Source organism: Coptis chinensis, chromosome 5 (assembly GCF_015680905.1).
Source record: "Coptis chinensis isolate HL-2020 chromosome 5, ASM1568090v1, whole genome shotgun sequence".
In the NCBI taxonomy this organism is placed as follows: domain Eukaryota; kingdom Viridiplantae; phylum Streptophyta; class Magnoliopsida; order Ranunculales; family Ranunculaceae; genus Coptis; species Coptis chinensis.
In genome coordinates this window covers 46,675,177-46,690,366 of record NC_141460.1, presented here as the reverse complement: position 1 = coordinate 46,690,366, position 15,190 = coordinate 46,675,177, and the positions used below count along the sequence as shown (strand labels likewise).

The window sequence follows — 15,190 nt, the reverse complement described above, 5'->3', positions numbered from 1 at the left end:
CGTAATGAAGTTTATGAGAGAAATAATGGAAGCTTGTTCAGATAATTCTTTTGAAAATAAGGTATAATTAAATTCATACACTAGCATTCTCTATTTTGTGTTACTCTTCATTATTTAGTTATTATATACTTTTTTATCTTTGATCGTGCAGATGACAAATCTATCCCTCAAAGATACATACACACAAGAGGAACTTGATGTTGTTTGACTTGAAATTCTTAGATTCATCCAGCATAATGGAGCGTTCGAGCTAAGCGTCGAGTCTTAGCTAGGTTTTGACCCTTTCCAATTAAGGTGTGGTGCTTGGTCTCACCATTTTTTTTTTTTTTTGATATTTTAGATAGAACAAATAGATTGTTTTTTTTATTGATGCAACAAGTTAGGTCATTATTATTTTGATATAACAAATAAATTTGGATGTTTCTTTCATTATTGATGACTCAAAAAAGTTCAAAATTCTTTTAGCAATGCAATGTCTTTGTGTTGGATGTGTAAATTTATTTCTTTTGTTTGTGTTGCACTATGAATTGTTTATTTGAGCAATGTGTTTTTAAATCCAGTGTGGATATATATGGTGAAAATGGGTAGGTTGCAGGTTGAATGAATTTGATTAGAATCAAATAATTAGGGGTTTTTATAAAAAAAAAAAAAAAACACGGTTTGATAAGAACCGAGGTATAAATTTATATAACCCACGGTTTGTAATGACTATACACCACGGTTTGATAAGAACCGAGGTATAATCAGTTTATATAACCTACGGTTTGGATCCAACCGTCGTATATATTATCACTATTTCCCACGGGTTGTAAATATAAGACCAAACTTTTCGGACTATTAACCACGGTTTGTAAATCCTAATACCACTGTTTTACTTAAAACCGTCGTATTTAAGAGGTACTTTTTCCCACGGTTTTGTTAGAAGTATTTGTCACGGTGGTTGTTACCACGGTATGAAAATAGTGGCTAAAGGCTTTTTACCACTATAAATAACAGTGGTATATGAGCTTTTCTGTAGTAGTTTAAAAGAATCTTAACAAAGTAATTACTACTTTCTAACTACTCTACAAATGGTTATCAAAAAACAAAAGACTACTCTCCTACTTTATATACAGTAGTACACTTAACCAGCACCAGTGTACCACATCAGCATGTCACTTTTGTCACCCACATGACCACGTATGACTTTCCTAATTCTTAAGGCAAACATGCATATTTAAGCCCCAATAACACTGCTTTTGAAACAACTAACAGGTCACATTTCTTCACTCTCTCTCAACTATGAAAAAAAACAAATGGCAATTTCTTATTTCTCTAGGTCAGAAGAAAGAGAAGTAAAGCTACCACCTTCAATAGAAAAACAACTAAGAATAATCTACAACGAATACTTCATGCCACGACTTGATTTTAGAGGAAGACAACAACTTGCTATTCTTGGAGAAGCAGCTGCTTTCAAATTACTTCGAAGATTTCATAATCTCTCGGATTATATTGATTACATGCATGCAATTTCTCACTCTCTTTCTACACACACGACATGGACACGGTATCAATACCTTATTATGATGGTACTTTTTTGCAAACTCTAGAAACTCTTCAACACCATTAAGAAATCGTTCGTCATGGTGATCTAATTCAATCCAACTTCTATCGATTGGAATAGAACCTTCCATGGAGTATCTAGGAATAAATAAAAGATACACACAACATTCAAAAATGTTAGACATAATAATATATCAATTCAATGCATATATATTGGAGTACCCTTTCGGAATAAACTATTTCATAAAAGCACTAGTCTTAATATTTTTTTTCTTGATCAGTACTAGTGTTAAGAATTAGATAACGTATTTTAAAAAAGTATATCCAAGCAAAAATAAATAAATATAATTAACAGAAATCCAAAAAATTATAAATTGAAAAAATGTACCGTTGCTTTGTTGATGAGAAAAATAGATTCTTGAGTAATACAGAAATCAGCCCCTTCACTATGTACATACATACAAGTTCAACATATTAACCATATCAGTGTGTCGAACATAAGCTATATAAACAAGAGTATACTAGAGACACACCTCAAAAGGAGGATAAATATAGCATCAAGAAAAGCAGTTCAAGCCTAGCTTTAAACATAAAAGTATCATTGGAATGACTGTAGTTGTACCAAACATTCAAACACAACATCTAATCCAAGTATGGCATTTACTTTATCTATGAACTCAATATAAACAATCAACACATGCTACACCAATTAGAACAACAATTAATCAAACAAGTTCAAAACATAAAAACCAAATGTTTAAATTCCAGTGATTGACTACATAAATGTTTTGCTAGAAAGAGAGGAGAACACCAAAGGCACAAAATTTTCAAACAAACTACCCAAAACCAAATAGCTTTAATATAATAAATAAGAATGATTATGAAAGAAGTGATGAGAAGAAAAAAAGAGCAAGAAAACATACTTGTAATGGCAAAATCGCGTTTGGAGAAGAGACTAAAAGATTGTAATCCCTTTCCCACTCTGTAAATCCTAAGAAGATTAAAATTTTGTCAAATAAAACCCTAAAAAATGGGTGCTTGAAAAATCGGTGATTGAATGAAGGCAAAAAAATCGGTTCTTGAAATAACTACCTTTGTTGAGATGAGAGAAGGAGAAACAAGAAAAAAAAATAGAGGAAAAGGTTAACTGGCGGTGGCGTGGGGGATGAAGCTAAGTGGGTATTGGAGAAAATAGTTGCCTCATTAAGTGTGTTCTTGTTGGGGGGAAGCAAACTGGTTGACCCGCCCAAATTTTAGAGCCCTATCCCCACGGTTAATACACATAGAATAGCCGTCAAGATGAAAAAATCTGACCCAACGGTTTCTCTCGTGGCTGCACCCACGTTCAAAGAAAATAGTTAAGCCGTGGCTAAAAATATTGAACCAGCAGAACTAGGAGAAACTTATTTCCCAAGGTCAAAATTCGTAGGCAAATATGCCCATGACCGTGGGTAAAAATGTCGGGTAACCGTGGGCAAAAGTCTATTTTCTTGTAGTGAAGGAATATACAAGGTATACGTGGACTCAAGGCTCCAGCACTTACAACCACACACTCCAAGTAGAGAGTCCACTTACCTTAAAGATGCACTCCTATAGAATGCATCGAGAAAACATAATATAAATATTTTATAGTCAGATATTCAAGACTATAGGTGGGGTCGTTTAAAGTCAGATTCTACAAGACTATGCATAAGATGGATGATATATTGTTAGCTATAAACTAATAGTCTAAACAGTTGGGGATCAATCAATAGAAACATGACAAAGGATTTACCCCCAAACAGAATAAAATGATGAATTTGGAGTGTAAGATGCAGAATGATAAGAGAACGCTTAGGTAACCCATCATGGAACTTATACAATAACCCATTATGTTTGAATTGTCCAAGAGAGTGAGTGTGGTAGTAGTTGTTCTTCATGAAGCTCAGATGATACAGAATATGACAAACTAGGCTTTTCAACCACTTGAATGATAGGCTCATCATCACATGCTTTCAAGAACTCAAGGAACTCTTCATCTAGCTTGGGTGAATCTACAAAAATAGAGTTAGTGTCGACATTTTTAAGAAAATCACCGATTTCCTCCATTGTTAAGTCCACAACCACCAAGCTAGATTGGGATCCAAATTCTACCATAGATTTTATTTCCTCTTTTTTTGGCAACTCAATCAAAACGTGGTTCTCATCAATTGGAATGATAGATTTGTGAGTTTGTATGTTGGGCAAAGTCTCTTTACTGGGAAGGTTGAGAAAATTATGAAGGATCTCAAGTGCGAATTTGAGGTTTCTTTGAAATGGTTTAGTGGTGCAGTCCTCAAAAATTGGTGTATTTTATTTGAATAGAGATTATCTTTCAAGAGGTGTTAAATTAGAATGGTGATGGTTGGGTGGTGGTTCTCCACATGATCTTGAGGACTCAGAGAATTCTTCATCTAGCTTTGGCGTTTCCATAAGATTGTAGTTCATATCTGCAATAGTAAGGATGTCACAAATTTGTTCCATCGATAAGCCTTTAACGGCCAAACCAAATTGGGATCCACTTTCCACCATAGATTTTATATCCTCTTTTTCAAGCACTTCATTTTCTTTATCCTTTCTGCCTAGAACTTCATAAATTTTCTCAACGTCATTGTCCAAGTGTGTCGAGTCCAACACATGTTCTAGAATTTCTTGTGTCGGAGTGTTCGCATGTATATAGTCATCATCATAGAATAATCTGGAATTCACACGATAGTCAAGTGGATGGTGTTGTAGTTTTAATTGGTCATAAATATTAGGATGAGCTTTAGCAATTGGCTCTATTATAGTAACACTTTGTTTAACTTGTTGGTTGTGTTCGGGATTGGTGGGGAGAATATTAGTCTCAGATGTGGTATTGATTGAAGTGGATTGGAGAAAACACAAAGTCTTTGCTATTTGCTAATTTGTATTGTTTGCTCGGCCATTACCAAGTAAAGTTGGTCTTTGATAGATGGTGGAGTAAGCTATGAATTTGCCATGAATAATAATGGACTTTGGATGAAACCGCACTCTAAATGACCAGGTGGATATATGAATGATAGTTGACTATTTGTGGTGGAAAACTCTTGTGTGTATTGGGTTCTAGGGAAATTTGAAAATTGAGGTTCATAATTGTAAGAATATTCCATAGGAGGCTCGAACTTGGTATATGATGTGCATTGAGATGCTCAATGATACAGACTACCACAACAAGAACAAGGTTTTGGGTCTACATTGTAATTCCATGATGGTTACGATGCATATTGATAAGTCATGTGATAAGAGCCCAAAACTATAGTTTAAACCCTTAATAATATTGCTTTTAGACCAATTATGTAATTAATAAATAAGAGTTAGTGATGTTTATGTGCTTTTATGTATTTTAGGCATTAGAGTCAATTATGTGTAGAAATGTGTCCCTTTTGAGAGATAAAAGAGCAAAGGTTGGTTGCTAAGAAGTTCTATAATTAAAGCCCAAGTTTCAAGGAGAAAAAACATTTTTAAAGCTTAGTCAAAGCTGAAAAGTCAAAGTCAACGCAGGTAGAAAAAGAGTAGAAAAGTCAACAGAACTTCCGTAGGCTGTATCTTTGGACTCAGACCTTAGAATTAGGCCTACTATATGTCAAAACGACCGGCTCGGAAAGATCTTTCTAATGGTTAAAGCTATGACCCAATTAGAGTAGCAAAAGTGGATGAAAAGGGTGTTGAAGTAATTTCGCACAGAGAAACCCTTTCTGGACATATGTAATTAGGTTTTGGGCTTGATTTCATGGCCCAAAACATAGCTCCAAAGCCCATGCACGAAATTGTAAACCTAAACCTCTCCTATATAAAGAGTTTTAAGGCTAAGCAAAACTTGGCTACTCCCACTTTAGTTTAATATAGTTTAGGGTTTTCTCTCTCTCTTTCCCTTTTTAAGTTTAGTTTAGTTTTAGTTAATTTGTTTATTTGTAGCCTCCATTAGATTAATAAAAGTCAAGTTATTGTTCTTCATTATGTCTTCTATTTATTATTATGTTTATGATAGTCTAATGACTTCTAGCTAAACATCCATTAGAGGGGTTTGATAAAGACTTGATATGTTAGTTAGAATTATTGCTTGTTAAGAGTTTCACTCTAGTAGGTTAGTTGATTCGCTATGAGAATGGGTTGAACTTCCTCACATGCTAATTATTAGTTGGCAGAGATTGCCATGAATAATTAGGGATCAAATATTTAATCTTAATTGGTTAGGATTGCAATAATCTACACTAGCATATTAGGAATAAATCAAAGTGAAATCAAATCCCCCTAATTTCTCCTCCATATTTTATTCAAGTTATATTCAATTGCTTAGTTAAAGTAGTATAAGTTAAATTCATATATTTAGTTTCATAGTATAAATTCACCTCTATAAATATTGCTCACACCATTGTTTCCTTGTATTTGATTAATTGGATTCTATTATGTCTTGGTAGTTTAGGAGTGGAACTATTCCGTACTCTATATATTATATGAATATACATGTGAGAGTAGGAAATAAATAATTGATACTGTAAGAATAAAGTTAGAGTAATCTAGTTAAGTTTTTACGGGTTATCTAGACCACACCGCCCATTCATGTCCCATATTTATTCAACCTCAACCTAACCCATCACAGTACGATATCAACCAGAGTCACTCAAACGCCAATAACTATGACTATTACCTACCGTACCAGCCAGACCCTTCAACCATACCAGAAATTACCCAACCATCTAGTTTGCCACCCTTCCCATACCGAATTTTGCAAACTATGCTTCATAACCTAATTATGCTTCAAAACATAGCCCAGATGATTTCCATGATCCCCTCACCTAACAAAGAACTTTCAACCTTGCCAGAGATCAACACACAACTAGAATAATCTATTCCTATAACCACACCATTCGACCTAGTTAAGACCTACCCTGAATTTCATGAATCATTACCTTCCTATGACCCTCCCATTAACCATTATGTTGACTCCACACCCCACCTGGATGAGAAAATTCTTGAAGACGACTCTTTAGGACTTGTTTTGGATGACCACTCAAATTTTAGATATGCTTTCGAGGAACCTCCCACTGATCCATCTGAAGATGAATATAATGATGACACATTGGAAGATATTTATAAAGATATGACGAAGGAAGAATTTGATAACTATTGGCATTCTCTTAATATGGACCCTCCTGTTGAGCATGTCCAAGCCTTTGTGTTTGCTAACCGCACTCGGCTGGATGATTCCTCGACACATTCAAATGATGCCATTGAGGATACTTATAGTGTTTTAGAGGAAGAGGGTGAGAAAATAGAGATTAACAATTCTAATCTAAGGCATGAACAAGTTAATGTGCAAGAAAAAGACAAAGTAACATCTTTAGAGCAATGTGAATCTCAATTTAGTTTGGCAGCTGAGGAAATAACAATGGTCGAAATAGATGAATTTCTTCACGATAATTCCACGAACCACAACTTTATAGATTCAGCTAAGCTAGATGAAGATTTCTATGATTTCTATGATTTCTTAAGAGCGTGTGAGGATCCACCAATTGATGAACCACCACCTGAGTTACCACCTCCTAAAATCCAACCATCTACCAAAACAAAGCCATCCATTCACCCACCATTTCAGTGGAACCTCAAATTTGCACTTGAGCTAATTGCCTCAGAGACCCTCTATAATTTTGTCAACCCTCACGGTGAAGAGTGTTTGCCTAGCACACAATCCCATGAGTACACCATTCCTATAGTTGAGAGCCAAGTTTTGACCGAGCGTAGTGAGAAACCTAGTTTGGCTTATTTTTCCTCATCTGAGCCTCATGAAAGACATCAGGATTCATACTTCAATCCTTTCTCCCCTAAAATATTACTAATTCATCTTTTGGGTCATTCTAACTCTTTAAAACAGCTACAACATGATGGTTTGCGTATGTTCTTTGATGGGTTGCATAAGTTTTCTTTTATTCTTCTACATGATTGCTTCCAATTATACAACTTCATTATGTTTGGAGGTGCATTTAGTATTATGTTTTTATGGCTAGACCCCCAACTCTTTCGATTATTAGTTTATAGTTGACCACGCATCATCCATTTTGTGCCACCCCAGTTTCTTGTTTGTTTGGGGGTGTGCACAGTCTAGGGGAATCTGACTCAAAACGACCCCACATTAAGTCTAAGGGAATCTTACTTTAAAAGACATATTTTTTTGTAAAATACCACCTTACTAGAGTATAGGCCACAAAATTTTTCAAACTTCAAAAGAGTTTTCAAATTTTGTTTGGGGGTGGCGTGTTTTGGTATTTCATTTCAAATCTTTTTGCACCCTTTACATGTAATGTTTACTCCATTAGAAGTTGTGTTAGTTAGTATGTAACAGTTCTATTGTGCTTCATGTTATCATATTATCTTTATAATATTTCTATTACAGGTACTACCAATTTTTACCACGTTTCTATGGTAAATTCTTTCCTTATCTTTTTAGACTTTGAGGACAAAGCGTTCGATTGTTTGGGGTTAGGATAGAAATATTTGCAAAAATTAGGCACTATTAGGATGTAAATTATGCACTTTTATTTATAAAATATTAAAAATCATAAAAAGTAGTTAGTTACATAATTTAATTGTGTTATTGAATTGTTTCATGAACCCCCTTCTCCCAAATTGTTTGGGGGTGGCATAGTAACACATTGTAAATATTTAAGCACATATTAGGTTGTATATTACGTATTATTTGTCTAATAAAAATTAGAAAATAATAAAATAATAAAAAGTATTTATACTATGAACTTAGGAATATTAGTATTGTTTCTTTCTCCATGATGATATTAATCTAGAAATTTCACTTTAGCTTTTAAATTAGAATAGTTTTTAGAAACTTAGGTTAATATGTATGTAATAATCATTGCATCTTTTCATAAATATATTGCATGAGCATCTATGGTTGTATTGCATGAGCACCTTCTAAATCTATTCACGTTGTAATGTTTTAGAAGGTGGGGAAGAGTGTTGGTAACAATGGGGACCAACTGTTGGGCGATAGGGTGTGAAGTAACATAAGTTGCATTTATGATCCAAGACTCCAAAATTTTGCCACTTTTAGTTAAAAAAAGTTTGGTGAGATAACTCTATCTCTTCAGCTCTCAAAATTCCTTCCTTTTTCGGTAAAATCCTCCACTGATTAACAGTGAAAGTTCTGAAAAGCTTGGTAATTTAATCTCGACTTGTTCCTCTTGATTTCTAACTCTTTGGGTAAAATCCTTCACTTACAAAAGTGCAAGTTCTAAAGAGGGAGTTGCAACCTGAAGTCAGCATTGTTCACTACTCTTTTCTTCCTATCTGACTAGTTTTTAGATTGTTCATTTTCTTCACAGCAGTCTTCATGGGTTCTGTCCCCTTGGGGTTTGGAATGGATAGACACCATGTCACGTTCCCTAATCGCAATGAAGCAGAAACTTCTAGGCAAGGGGCGTGTAGAAATAACGGTGCTGAAAATACAAACAAAGAGACTTATGCCAGCAAAACAAGAGGAAGGATGAAACAAACTGTTGATGTTTCTTCTCTTCCTATTCCTACAAGAAAGGAAGACAAACCTGCCATCAAAATTCCTCTTGCAGCTTTGGAAAGAGGTATTGAAGCTTGTAAGTTTGCCCTGATTGCAAGAATGGATACCAATATAGTGAACATTGATACAATAAGATTGGTAGCCAACATTGATTGAGGAACAGTAAAGATTTCACCTTTGGGTAAAGGGTTCATCATTTTCCAATTCACTAATGAGGAAGATTTCAACAAGATGTATTTTGGTGGTCCTTGGTATGTACAAGGTCAGCTAGCAAGATTTACTAAGTGGACTCCAAATTTTAACATAGAAACTTATAGACAAACAACTAGCTTTGTATGGGTTACATTTCTAGGTTTACCGTTCGAGTACTGGGAAGTAGATATTCTTATAAGTATGGGAAGAGGGCTTGGATGTCCAATTCGAGTGGATATGAACTCTCTAGAAAGAACTAATGGTTATTATGCCAGTGTGTTGGCAGATATTGATCTATCAAAGCCTCTACCAGACCACATATCTGTTAAAGTGCCAGAACTGGGCATTGAGTTTTGGCAAAAAATTTAGTATGGTATAATTCCAAAATTTTGTAACCAGTGCAACATTGTCGGGCATTTAGTGGCAGAGTGTAGACAAGGTACTAAGAATATGGAACAAGACACAGTGACTCAAGAGAATCCAATTGGAACAGTTCAACATAATGACAGAGGAAAGGAACCAATGGTACATGAAACACAAGGGGAAGGTGTTAGACTTTCTAAGAGCCAAAAAAGAAGATTAAAAAGAAGGAATAGAGAAACTTTTTGGAGGCCTATAAATGTTCCACCCACAGCAGAGATGAGACTAGAAATTAGGTAGGAACAGGTACCAGTAAGTGACATATTTGTTTGCTACAACCCAAGGGCAGTTGAGGGAAATCCTAGTGCTAGTGGTGTAGGTGAAGCAGAAGCAAATGTGAATATGGATGAACAAGAGAATGGAAACGATGAGGAGAATATGCATGCAATTGTTCCTCATAAGCAGATGTTGTATGAGTCGCTAAATTCTAGAATTGATGAATAAGGCATTATGAGGTATAATATGGAAATGAGGTTTCATCTCTTAACAGATAGAGAAGAAGTAGAAGAGAACTCATTGGATGAATGCTCTGACAAGGAAACTGATTACTTTCATGATCGTATCATGGAGGTAGAAGCTGATGTGAATGTCCCTAGTACCCCCAGACCCTGTGAGAACAACATGAATTGTTACAAGATTGGGTAAATAGTGTGGAGAGGGAAGCAATATTGATAACAGCAAACAGAAAGCATTAGCAGCAAAAAGGAAAACCAGCGGCAAGAAGGGGAGGGGCAGATCTAGAGGCTCCAAAAATAAAGGACATCGATAAGTACACCCATGTGCTTTTGGAATGTTAGAGGTGCAAATGAGGTAGAAAACGCAAGAGGAAATAAATAAGTTTAGAGTGGAAAAGAAACTTAATGTTTTTTGTTTACTGGAAACTAAAGTGAGGCTGAATAAGTATGACTTTATTAGAAACATTTGTTGTCCATCTTGGGAGCATACAAATAATTATGGTAAGGATCCTACAGGGCATATTTAGGTTTGTTGGGATTCATATAAGATCGACATCAGCAAGTTACAAGAAACTGACCAATTTATTCATTGCAAAGTTAGGTTCAAGCCTATTAATGAAGAGTTCCTCTTAACAGTGGTATATGCTAGAAATGTTAAGTCTCTCAGATTAAAGCTTTGGCAAGACCTTGTGACTATTCATAATTCTGTTAACATACCTTGGTGTGTAGTAGGGGATTTTAATAACATAACAAAAGCTGTTGAGAGAGTGGGTGGAAGGCCTATGAATCCTAGTGAAGCAAAGGAATTTGTGGATTGCCTGCAAAAATCAGGATTAACAAATCTGAGCTATAATGGATTCTTTCACACATGGAACAATAAAGTGGAAGGGAAAGGCAGAATCATGTCCAAGATTGACATATACTTAGTTAATAGTCACTGGAATGATGATCTATCGAATTCTAAGGTTGAATTTTTACCTTAAGGAGTATCCGATCATTCACCAATTTTACTCCTTTTGAATGATTTCAGTAGCAAGGCAACACCTTTTTTATTTAAGAATTACTGGGTAGAACAAGAGGAATTCCAAAATATTTTGCATGATGTTTGGAAGGTTGATATCCTCTCTAACCCAATGTATGTCCTGATGCAAAAACTGAAAATGCTCAAGGAGAGAGTTAAGCCATGGGCACGTAGTAACTTCTCAGATATTCATGGAAGGGTAACGTAAGCAAGAGAAAGTTTGTATGACATACAGAAGAAAATCCAAAATGGTCCGATGGATCCATATCTGGGACAGAAAGAGAAAGAGGTTTTGCAGAGGTATAGTGAACTAGCAAGAATTGAGTTTTCTGAGATCAAGGGTAAACAAGATAGTGATTGGATGCTTGAAAAGGATAAGTGTACTGCCTTTTTTCTTTAAATCTCTTGAAGAAAAGAAAGCGAGAAAAGGTATCTGGGCTCTGAAGGATTCACAAGGTGGAACTATCACTGGACATGCTAAAGTTATCGAGTCTATCTTGGATTATTACACTGATTTGCTTGGAGCATATGCGGGAGAGATATATGAAGAGGAGGTCTTTAATAGTTTGTAGGTCAGAAACTCAGTATCTGACCAGATGAAACTTATGCTTGATACAGAGGTCACAGCAGAGGAAATCAGAACAACCTTCTTTGAGATGAAGGACAACAAAACCCAGGGACCAGATGGCTTCACTCCAATTTTCTTCAAGAGATGCTGGTCTATTGTTGGTCATGACTTCACTGTTGCTATCTTAAATGCTTTCGCTTATTGTAGATTTCCTAGAGGTATTAATGCTACTTTTCTATGTCTCATACCAAAAGTCAGCAATCCCTCAAAGGTTGAGGATTTCAGGCCTATAACATTGTGTAATACTACATACAAATGCCTTTCTAAAGTCATTTCAAATAGGCTAAAGCTTGTTATCAATGACCTAATGCAGACTAATCAATCTTCGTTCATCCGTAGCAGATCAATCCAAGATAACATTCTCCTTTCACATGAGCTACTCAGAGGTTATGAAAGGAAGAATGGTACTCCGAGATGTACCATCAAGGTGGACATTAGGAAGGTATATGATATGGTCAGTTGGGAGGCTATCAAATCCATGTTGAAGATTTTCAGATTCCCTCCTAACATATGCAAATGGATTGAAATGTGTATTTTAACTCCTTCCTACTCTGTTTTGATAAAATGGCTCACCTGAAAGATTTTTTTCTGGACTAAGAGGAGTTCGTCAAGGAGATCTTTTATCTCCATATATCTTTGTGCTTGTCATGGAGATTCTCAGTTGTATTCTCAAGGAAAAGATTGATGATAAATCCATTAAATATCATTCAAAATGCAAGCAGGTTAAGCTGCCCATTTGGCATTTGTGGGTGATGTACTCATGTTCTTTAAAGGGAAGTCTTCCTCTATTCAAGCAATCAAGGAATCTCTTGACATGTTTGGAAAAGCTACAGGCTTACAGATCAACAAGTACAAGACATCTCTCTTAGCTGGAGGTCTAAATGAGCAAGATTATGTTTCCTTGGCCTCTATACTAGGGGTGGAGTTGGTTAAACCACCAGTGAGATATCTTGGTTTACCACTCATCTCCGCTCGATTAAGCATAAGGGAATGTCAGCCTCTTGTGGAGAAGGCAACAAGCAAGATTACAAACTGGAAATCGAGATTGCTTTCTCATTCAGGAAGAGTACAACTAATCCAATCAGTGCTGTTATCTTTTCATACCATTTTGGGCTAGAACCTTCATTTTACCCAAGATTGTTCTGGAGCAAGTTGAAAGGATCTATGCCAAGTTATTATGGTCTGGAAGCTCTACCCAGAAAGGCTATCACCAAGCAAGTTGGAGAATGGTTTGTCAGCCAAAAAAAGAAGGTAGGTTAGGATTTATGAACTTGCATAGATGGAATATTGGTGCGTATTGTGGTTTGATCTTTAAATTGGTGACAAAAGAAGATACAAGATGGGTTGATTGGACATGGAAACAACACATCAAGTCAAGTTACTTTTGGACTATGAAGGTGCCACAAGATTGCTCGTGGACATGGCGTAGTATTCTGAAGACAAGAGCAGTGGCCAAAAAATTCATAAAATACACCATTGCAAATGGGAATGACATCTCATTGTGGCATGATATATGGTGTGACCGATCACCATTGATAGAAGATGAAGAAGCTAAAGCAGAGTGGAATTTCCCTGTTAATACAAAATTGAGTGCAATAATTGAAAATGGGAGGTAGAATGGAGAAGTTAATGGTTTACAATCACTATCACTGAAAGAAACTATTAGGAAAGTGGAGATTAATCAGCATCTGCCAGCTTATAAGATTGTATGGACTCCACATCAGAGTGGACTTTTCACATCTCATAGTGCCTACGATGCTCTAACTCAGAGGAGAGAAAAGAAAGGATGGCATAAACTGGTGTGGGGAAGATGGGTACTGCCAAGACACTCATTTACTAACTGGCAACTGTTCTCAAACATCATTCCTAGTCAAGACAGGTTGGTACAAAGAAAAATCATTTCCTCTTCAGCATGTTGTCTTTGCAGTAACAGCAGAGAGTTCTCTGAGCACCTGCTCTTTGAGTGCTCTTATTCGAGGGAGATTATTACCAGAGTCAAGCATCTGCTGGGCATAGTTACGGATAATAGAACATCAAACAGAGAATGGTCTTTGATCCAAAGACTCTGTAAGATTGAGGAGGTGGGAAAAATCTACAAAGTCTTCTTTTGTGCAACTGTTGATAGTATATGGAAGGAAAGAAACTCCCACAGATTCATGCAAAGTTTTAAACCAGCTAGGATGATATTTGACAAACTGGTAAGTGAGTTAAGAAATTACCTGCAAGTTCTGAAACCGGAAATTAAAGAGTCCATCACTGCCAGTAATTTATTCCATCGGTTGAATATAGATATCCAGCTGAAGTCTCCAAGATATACTGACTATTTCTGGACTCCTCCACTTGGAAATCGTGTGAAAGCAAATGCTAATAGTGCGTTGAGTATCAATGGGCCAGGGCATGGTGGTATGATAAGGAATCAAGATGGCAGTGTTTTAGCTTGTTTTAATGGAAGTGGAGGAATGCATTCAGTGCTATTTCAAGAATTAAAAGCCATCGATGTATGTCTACAGAGATGCCTGTCAGAGGGATATAAGGAAGTAGAGATGGAAACTGATTCCTTGAGGGCAGTATCAATAAACTGGAGAAGCCACCTTGGTACTATTGGGATATTCTGGAAGCCATTGAAAAGAAAAAGGAAAAGTTTCTCTTTGTTTCTTTCTCATATGTATACAGAGAAGTAAACAGAACGGCAGATTACCTAGCCTCTCCAATTCAGGGTAGTTGAAATCTTTCAATTTAATTTGTCCCTCCACTAGATCATGTACTGTAGAGTATTATAAATGATGATGCGAGTGGACAAAGGTATGTAAGAAAAGGTTAAATCAATACAGCTGGAGGTCTTCCTAATCTCAGCTTAATTTTTACAAAAAAAAAAAAAAAAAGTTTTGAAATCTATGCTAGAGTACTTATTCTACAAATCCTATGAGAATATAGCCTAAAGCCTTATATGAGTGAAATATTTGAGAAATGACACAAGGGAAAAGTAAATTCCGAATAGAGAAATTATACGTCCACTTGCTTGATCACTATACCATATCCTAAGCGAGAATTTAGGACCTTTCTGGATCGATATAGCCAAAAATTCAAACCTATATGAAATAATTTTCCGCTAGTCGCCCCTCTGAGCCTTTCTTTAGTCTTTCATAAACTGCAAATCCTTTACCCTTTTATACAAAACAAAATAAAAATAAAAATCAGCCTACCCATTTTTGAATAAGTCTGAGAATAGAGATGAAATGAAGAATAGAAAAGAGAATGACCTATGAAACCAAGAATTTGTTAGTTGCTTCAAATAAGAAAAGGAAATTTTCATCCATAGAAAAAAAAGAAAAATAAAATAAAATAAAAAGTTAGAACTCCAAAAATAG

At 35.7% G+C, this 15,190-nt stretch overlaps 1 protein-coding gene across 1 annotated transcript; it reads left to right on the top strand.

Annotated features, from left to right (window-relative positions):
- The first annotated feature begins 11,790 nt into the window (after positions 1-11,790).
- On the top strand, positions 11,791-14,503 carry LOC147497690 (uncharacterized). Its single transcript, XM_086562974.1, has 3 exons — positions 11,791-12,352; positions 12,596-12,888; positions 13,439-14,503. Exons 1-3 carry the CDS (start codon positions 11,791-11,793, stop codon positions 14,501-14,503), a joined length of 1,920 nt encoding a protein of 639 aa, XP_086419100.1.
- Positions 14,504-15,190: the final 687 nt, after the last annotated feature.